This window comes from Scyliorhinus torazame, chromosome 16 (genome assembly GCF_047496885.1).
Source record: "Scyliorhinus torazame isolate Kashiwa2021f chromosome 16, sScyTor2.1, whole genome shotgun sequence".
In the NCBI taxonomy this organism is placed as follows: domain Eukaryota; kingdom Metazoa; phylum Chordata; class Chondrichthyes; order Carcharhiniformes; family Scyliorhinidae; genus Scyliorhinus; species Scyliorhinus torazame.
Window position 1 is genome coordinate 128812310 of NC_092722.1, and position 9059 is coordinate 128821368.

General features: G+C 45.2%; 1 protein-coding gene across 1 annotated transcript; it reads right to left on the minus strand.

The window, feature by feature from the left end:
- Window positions 1-1642: 1642 nt before the first annotated feature.
- drd6b (dopamine receptor D6b) lies at window positions 1643-6837 on the minus strand. Its single transcript, XM_072479042.1, has 2 exons — window positions 5940-6837; window positions 1643-4427 (listed from the first exon to the last, which is right to left on the minus strand). The coding sequence occupies exon 2, from the start codon at window positions 4166-4168 to the stop codon at window positions 2831-2833; it is 1338 nt and encodes a 445-aa protein (XP_072335143.1). The 5' UTR covers window positions 4169-4427; window positions 5940-6837; the 3' UTR covers window positions 1643-2830.
- Window positions 6838-9059: the final 2222 nt, after the last annotated feature.

A 9059-nucleotide genomic window follows, 5' to 3' on the forward strand; every position in this document is an offset into this window, starting at 1 on the left:
GTGCATGAGTCGCAAAATGTTGGTTTACAGGTGCAACAGCTAATAAAGAAGGCAAATGGAATTTTGTCCTTCATTGCTAGAGGGATGGAATTTAAGACTAGGGAGGTTATGCTGCAATTGTATAAGGTGTTAGTGAGGCCTCACCTGGAGTATTGTGTTCAGTTTTGGTCTCCTTACTTGAGAAAGGACGTAATGGCACTGGAGGGTGTGCAGAGGAGATTCACTAGGTTAATCCCAGAGCTGAAGGGGTTGGATTACGAGGAGAGGTTGAGTAGACTGGGACTGTACTCGTTGAAATTTAGAAGGATGAGGGGGGATCTTATAGAAACATATAAGATTATGAAGGGAATAGATAGGATAGATGTGGGCAGGTTGTTTCCACTGGCGGGTGAAAGCAGAACTAGGGGGCATAGCCTCAAAATAAGGGGAAGTAGATTTATGACTGAGTTTAGGAGGAACTTCTTCACCCAAAGGGTTGTGAATCTATGGAATTCCTTGCCCAGTGAAGCAGTCGAGGCTCCTTCATTAAATGTTTTTAAGATAAAGATAGATAGTTTTTTGAAGAATAAAGGGATTAAGGGTTATGGTGTTCGGGCCGGAAAGTGGAGCTGAGTCCACAGAAGATCAGCCATGATCTCATTGAATGGTGGAGTAGGCTCGAGGGGCCAGATGGCCTACTCCTGCTCCTAGTTCTTATGTTCTTACGTTCTTAATGCATTGAAAGGCATCAAAAATAGCACAACTATTGAAATGGCCAAAATAAGTACCGACTGTTGGTGGTGAGATTGATGGAGAAATGAAAATAAGTAAACATATTAAATGTATTGACGTTGTATTTTGGGGTATTTCAGACATTACACTCTAGTTGAAATAGTAATTTGGTGTTTTATATGTCCTCATAAAACACAAAAGTATTGCAGGAGTGTTATTTTCCAATCTTGAAATAATGGAATAGGGTGGAGACAAGAACTGGCCAATCTAGACAATATTTCTACAAAATGTGACCTCTAATTAAATAGACCAAGAATCTATTTAGATCACATACCCAGAGGGTGCCTGAGCAGGAGCCTTAAATGGAAATACACAGTTAGCAGCTAATTAACTGCAGACCTCACAGCCGCTGCAAATCTTCTTGGCGACAGGCCGTGTACAACTGCAACAGGATTTTGAGGCTCCCTGGAACAGCTACATGGAAGTTATTCCCACGTACATGTAACGCCTTTTTTCTCCGTCACTTTCGACCATCCTGCCTTTTACTTTCAATGTTCGTTGTTAGTTTTTGTCCTTTTTAGTTTTATTTCCCATTTTTCCTGTTACCCTTATCCCCTTTTAATCTCATATGCGATGTTTTCTCTCTGTAGCTCTGTTCTGATTCTCCAGTGCTTTTTGCCAACGTGTATTTTTCCTTCAGCTGCCTTCACTTTTTCCCGTCTTCTCCACTTGCCTCTTACAAGAGGGTCAGAATTGCAGAGGCCAGGGCAAAGCATAAGGAAATTGGATCAGATGCTTAGGGAGGGATAAACATGGAGCATTTGGCACCAGCACAAAACAACAGGACCCGGGAGGGGACAAGTGGGGCAATGTGGAGTGACCAGAGTTGACTTAGGAAGAATGGAGTCATTCGTAAACCATAGCCTTTATTTACAGTCTACAATATACATTGGCAAAATGCTTTGCGAGTAAGATGGACGACACTACGAAATACGGGGATTTGCTATCTGCTAATGAAGGAGAATCATTGAATTCTACTGATTACAAGGAAGCCACTCGGCCCATTCTCTCTCTCCTGGCTCTTTAAAAGAGCTGTGTAATTAGCGCCCATGCCCTATTCCTGCTCCATAACTCGGCAAATTATTTCTTTCTAACCAAGCATATCGTCGTCAAAGCTGTTCATTTTCAAGGAAGGGAGGAAATGTCGCAGCGAGTCAAGATTTATAGGTATGGTTGCGATTTCTTTCTGAATCATTGACTTAATCATGAAAGAAAGCCAATAAGTGGTGAACGCTTTAGTTTAAAAGCGGCGGCTGAAGAGTAAGCATGATAACCACTTATATCTCAAAAGTTGTTTGTGTTGCCGTGTTATGAGGCAGCGTTTTTTTGTCGAGGCAGAAACGTGTTGTGCAAAATGATTGGGGAATCAACTTTCTTAAACGCGTCTTCTCACACACCTCTTCCCCTTTTGGGGAATAGTGAGGAGATGATGGAAGGATTCCGAGAAGGATCCTCCGCCGGTCAAATAGCGTCACCTTGGCCCACAAGTCCCAGGGCTTGAACTGAGAATGTCTGGCCCAGAGGAAGGGATGTTACTGCTGCTACACAAAAGCTCCTGTTGGTGAATAATGGAAATAGACAATAGCCAGTTAGAAAGGAGAAAGTAGAAACATTACCAAAGAGGAAAAGAAAACTGGCGAGCATTTCCCAATCACTGAGGTGGTCCACGCAGTGTGAAGTACATTATTGCCACAATAACCTATCCACATGGACAATGGATACACAATGTGCTGGCCATAGTATTTACTGAGGGCGTTTACCGATCTTGACAGTGTGGATTAAATTACACATCCATCTTAAGTGAGATTTCCCACTGAAGTTCCCTGGGTTAACATTTTGGTCAGTTAGGGAAGAGAAATCCTCACACACCTGATTGGATTCAGGCCAGTAGAACTGCGGGATCTTGGTGAGAGGTTGCACACACACTGCATGGTGGCTGAAATGGTTCCAACTCCTCCACAGTTTGGAGCTAGCTGGCTCTAGCGGTGGTGTATGGGCCCAATGGGTGTCACAGGTTTAATATTTGGATCAAGGTGATGGCTGTGGCCCCCTGGGTGGCTCAGCGGTACAGGGCTGTGATGGTGTCCAGACTGATCTCTGCTTCACACTCGTACTGAACCCCGCCTGGGAGCAGCAGGTTCCTGTTCTCCCTGGGGCTGGGAGCTGACGAGATGTTGGAGACCTTGTCGAAGGGCTCCTCCTGCACCTCGGGCTCGGTGACAGAGTGGGGCAGCTGGTTGGGGAGTCTGGTGGCATTGGCGCCAGCTGCCGGGGGCTCTTTCTGCAGGGTGGTGTCGTGATGGTAGGAGGCCAGCTCGTTGCTGAAGTTCACGGCCTCCACCGCGTTGCTGGGGCAGAAACGGGCGCAGCCCAGGATGGTGGCGAACGCCTTCCTGAAGTCGGCGTTGAAGGCGTAGATGACCGGGTTGAGGGATGAGTTGGCCCAGCCGAACCAGACGAAGATGTTGAAGGTGATGTCGCTGACACAGGGGGGCTCTCCGTCCCGGTACAGCTGGAGGTCACAGAAAGGCACCATGCAGTTCAACACAAAGAAAGGCAGCCAGCAAAACACGAAAACCCCCATGATTATAGAGAGAGTCTTAAGCACCTTGGTCTCCTTCTTGAAGGAGGTTTTCAATGCTGCTTCATGCGGGCAGTCAGCAGTGTGCTCCTGACAGTTCTGGGCGTGTTCCACCGCCCTTTCCAAAGAGGAGATCCTGCGGATTTGGGTCTGGGCGATGCGGTAGATCCTGGTGTAGGTTCCGATCATGATGGCCACTGGGATGTAGAAGCTGATGAGGGAGGAGGAGATTGCATAGGTCCTGTTCAGACTGGAGTCGCAGTTGCCTGTCCTGTTACCCCCCTGGCCCTCCAGCTCTTGCAGCAAGTCTGCCTCTGTCTTGTGCCAGTTAAGTTGGACGGGGATGAAGGAGATGAGGATGGACAGCGTCCAGGCCACCCCGATCATCACAAAAGCCACCCTCTGGGTCATCTTGCGCTCGTACCTGAAGGGGCTTGCGATGGCCCAGTACCTGTCCAGGCTAATGATGCACAGATTGAGGATGGAGGCGGTCGAGCACATGATGTCAAACGCAATCCAGGTGTCGCAGAAGGAGCCGAAAAGCCAATAGCCAGCCACCTCGCTCAGGGCTTTCCATGGCATCACCAGCAGGGCCACGAACAGGTCGCTCACTGCCAGCGAGATGACGAAAAAGTTGGTGACCTTGGACCTGAGGTGCCTGAACTTAATGACAGCCAGACACACCAGAGTGTTCCCCAGCAGCGTGCAGAGGATGAGGAGGAAGAGCAGGCAGCCAGTGACTGCCCGTACACTCAGCTCCGTGCTCACAACTTCACCCGCCGCAGAGATGTTCCTCTCGTCCGTTAGCTTTCCCATGAAGATTGTCCCTTTCCCCCCTCTGGAGAATCCACCCTGTGTGTGTGTTTTAAGGCGCACACCATTCTACAGCTCCCCGCTCTCCAGGATCAGCCCACATTTCCTCTCGCATCCTTCTTCCAGGACATGAGACAAGTCACCTCGGCTTCTGGGACGGAATTCCCGTGTCACCTGCTCCGAGTCACCGGGAAGGTTCAATCTGTCCGCTGCCCGCTGAAGTATTAGCTTTTACTACCAGCATGGCAATAGCACTGTGTTTCTATAAAGCAAACATATTGAGTTATTGATAACAGAGCTGTTCTTAATACAGTGATTCTCGCATTCATTTAAAAAAAGTTGACTCATAAATCTAGGTTAAGAGAAACACTTCCCAGCTTTTAATTGCAAGGACAGTAGGCATTAACTATATAATATACCATACACAATGCATTAACTATATAATTTACAATATATGTATAAACTACATAATATACCATATACAGTGCATTTTATAATATACCACACAGAGTACATTAACTATATAATATACCATATTCAGTACATTAACTATAATATACAGTATATTAACTATATAATATACCATATGCAGTACATTAACTATATAATATACAATATACAGTATATTAACTATATAATATGCAGTACATTAACAATATAATATACCATATACAGTACATTATATAATATACCAATATACCACACACAGTACATTAACTATATAATATACAATATACAGTATATTCGCTATATAATACACTATATACAGTACATTAACTCCACTGCATCCTATTCATTAACTACATAGAATTCAATATGACACGGGCAGCACGGTAGCACAAGTGATTAGCACTGTGGCTTCACAGCGCCAGGGCCCCAGGTTCGATTCCCCGCTGGGTCACTGTCTGTGCGGAGTTTGCACGTTCTCCCCGTGTGTGCGTGGGTTTCCTCCGGGTGCTCCGGTTTCCTCCCACAGTCCAAAGACGTGCAGGTTAGGTGGATTGGCCATGCTAAATTACCCGTAGTGTCCATAAGGGTTGGGAGGGGTTATTGGGTTGTGGGGATAAGGTGGAAGTGAGGGATTAATGTGGGTCGGTGCAGACTCGATGGGCCGAATGGCCTCCTTCTGCACTGTATGTTCTATGTAATCTATGTAGACACTATAAATGTCCTTAGACGTAATCCGCACCATATACAATATCAATTAACTACATTATACACCAACTCTACTATATATACACAAAATTAACACTATATTTTAATGGTACTGTAACTTATATATACTGCAGTTCATGTATAGTGTTTGTATATGGTTCCAACGTTACACTATACCTTAACCACACGGCAAACATGCTGCACATTAACTACACGCAATGTGAAATGAAATGAAACTGAAAATCGCTTATTGTCACAAGTAGGCTTCAAATGAAGTTACTGTGAAAAGCCCCTGACTACAATATACATTGTGTGCTCTACATATATTCTACAAGTACTAACACACATACGCTATTCGCTGACCTTAAATCATTTACTGTGATGGCTATATGAGGATTAAAACTGTCATAGCAAATGGACTGTTTCAGCACCATGGACTGTCACTTCCTCTGCTGTAATGCAAGAGCAACTTTTACACTGTGACCACTAAAAACGACCAGCGGCTCAAGCTGACCCTGCAGGTGCTGAAGGGCAGGTGAACCAAGAACTATTATAAATAAATAGCAGCGATTCACTTTGAAGTAAGAATCGGTCGATGAAATAATAATATCAGATTCACCTGTTTGCAGCTGAGGTCCTCGCCATGGCGCGCTGTTACTCCATCTATACACACTCCCTTCTCAGTTAATCATTGATTCATAAGGTAGAAATGAACAAGTAGTAGGATTTTTGTAAATTCTTGCAATGAGTCAGCAGTAGCAACAACAAGCTAAAAGTGCCCCTCCTAACTCCCGAACAGGTCGACTCTGAAACTGAGCCATCGGAGGTGGGGGAGGCTTAAGGTGATTCCAGTCCGCTCCACCTCAATCCAGATGGAGTTTGGGCTAGAATATCATCCACGGACTTGAAGCATCAAGGTGGGCAGTTGGAAAATCAAAGAGACGATCCTGGGATTGGGAGTTGCGGTGGAAAGCCACCGCTGGGAGGGAGTCAGCGCGTAGACTCAACTGAAACGGATTATTTCGACCTGGTCTTGCTGTCGAAGCGGGGGAAACGTTAACGCTGCCTGGTGGTATGGTAGCGCAGGAGCGGCGATGGGCAGGAACATTGCTCTGAACAGGTTAGCTGCTCGCTCCTGTTCTCCACACACCAGGATGGAAGCGATGGAACCGCAAGTCAGCAACACCGTGACGAGTGTGTGCTTTCAGTCCACACATTATGCTGTGACATTCTGGACCTTCTCCTGTCTGCTCTGGACTGTCGATTGCCCTGCTGCACAGGACACTCAAGTTGATTCGGTGCCTGGAGTCGGAAGGGAACCTCGGGAGGGTTTCTCAAACTGACAGCGGTTAAATAACAGTTTGTAGCCAAGCGGGTAGAATATTCTCTTTTCAATGAACAAATAAAATCAGTTTTTACCAAGCGTTGGCAAGGTAGGTCAACTGCATTCAACAAAACGGAAGTGACCATTATTTGAAGATGTATCTAAAGATATCCAAGCACGTTTAGTGTAAGATATTTTCTGTTACTCTATCAGGGAAATATTTTAGAAACGGTAGCACCTAGAATATTCTGCTCCAAGAGCACATTAACATGCTCCCCAGTGTGAGGAGTGTTCTTATAGATTAGTTGCCATAAACCCCTGTTCTAGAATGAGACTTTAGGGTGTGTGGGGAGAGGTGTGTTTGATGTCGCCTCCACTGACTATTTATTACCCTCTATCTGGCATTTTCTGAGTTTCAATGCCTTCTTATTTTTAATGCAATTTATACAGACCCGTTGTGTAGAAAAATGTGCCACAGTGCTTCAGAGCTGCAATCAAGCAAACATTATTGATCCAAAGGAAGTGGGTATAAGGAGTAACAAAGAAACTTGAGTAAATTGTTTTTTCTTTAAGTCTTAAAGGCTAAGATACAGGAGGGATTATCGAGAGAGAGAACAGTGGCTAAGGGATGATCACAAATGGTGGTGGAGGAAGGGAACTAAGGCACAAGGAGGCAAAAGAGAGGGGGAGATAGTTGGGGTCTGTTGGTGTGGGCTGGAGGATTTTCCAGAGCAAGACCACATGAGTCCACGAATGCATTTGTACACGGGGGTGAGAATTTTTAATTTGCGGATGTTGTGCAGGTTGGAATAAAGACAACAGAGTTTTGGATGAGTTGAAATTTAATGTGTAACCTGGAGGACTGGCCAGAATGTGAGCATTATTGGTAAGAACAACATTTGTTGCCCATCCCTAGGTACTGTGAGGGTCTAGGATCTCACTCTAAATCCTTTTTCTAATAAAATATATAGAGATATGTTCATTGCTATCTGGACAAAGACCTAAAATGGCTGAATCTGTATCTGCCTGTCATCGCAAACAAAATAAGCTAGCTGGCAGTATCAGGGAAACTACCACCTCACTATCTCTGAAGAGCCACTAACAACCCCCTGTGGGCTGCATTGAGAAAATTCCAGGAGAACTATACAAAGGCCATCTGCATTTCATGCCCCCAGGATGGCCAATAGGAGTATGCTTAGCTGCTAATACAGGGTCCCATAACCTTACTTTAATTTTTTAATGGTTGAGACATTTAATAATCTCATAGACACAGATGAGGGAACACACTTTTGGGCAAAGACAGTGTGGAAAGTTGGGAGTCATGTCATTTTATATGGGCCTCCGGCTTCTGGAACCAGTAATATTGCCTTGCTGAAATGCAAAGTCTGTCTGTTTTCTTATCATCTGACTAACAGCCTTAAAGACAAGGAAATCTGACCCAGAAGGAACACCTGGCCCCTATCTCCGCTGCTTCTTCTGGAAAACATCACCTAAAAGACTGATTCATCTCTGCATGCCTATCTCATCATGTGTAGTCAACATCACAGAAAAAATGAGTTATAAAGCATTGTTTTCAGCTCACTGACCTCTATGAAAGAATACCTCATTGGACTGTTATTCTGGGCCCTGGAACCCATATGGAATAATATTTATTTTCGCTGTGGTTGCTGCACTGTAACTCTTTATTCTCTCTCAGTCTTTTGCTGTATGAATGCAAAGGAGGCATATTATGATCCTCCTCCCACATTTTAAGTGTGTGAAAATAAACTAACCCTTTGAGTTTATCCTATTGAGTTTGCTGTGGGAATATTGATAGAACATTGGATCACACCAGAGCCAAGGGGTTGGGGAAATACGCCACTGCTTATAAATAGTGAAACAAATCAAAATACCTCTGTTAATGAAGGGTGGTGACAGGAGAAATTAGAGCTGTTTAAATTAACCCCCATCTGTCTGCAACAGTAACCTTAAGAAAGGGGGTGGTGACAGACGTTCTTAAATTACTGTACTCCATGTGGTTAAGGTACATCTACAGCGCTATTGGGGCATTCAGAATTTTAACCCAATGACAGAGAAGGTCAGGGGTGGGATTCTCCGTCCCACCAGACCCCGTTTTCTGGTGTGGCATCCCCCCCCCTCCCCCTCCCAGCAGCGGGATCCTCCATCCTGGAAGTCGGTCAATGGGATTGCCCATTGTGGCCACCCCCATGTCATCGGGAAATCCATGGGATGAGGGCACTCCTGGTGAAGCGGAGGATCCCGCCCACAGAGAATCCCACAGCATATATTTCCAGGACAGGGTGGTGTGTTTGACCCGGAGAAGAACTTTAAAGTGGTGGTGATCCATGCATCTACTGCCCTCATCCTTCTAGGTGGTAGAAGTTTTGTTAAAGTAACCTGAGTAAGTTGCTTTGG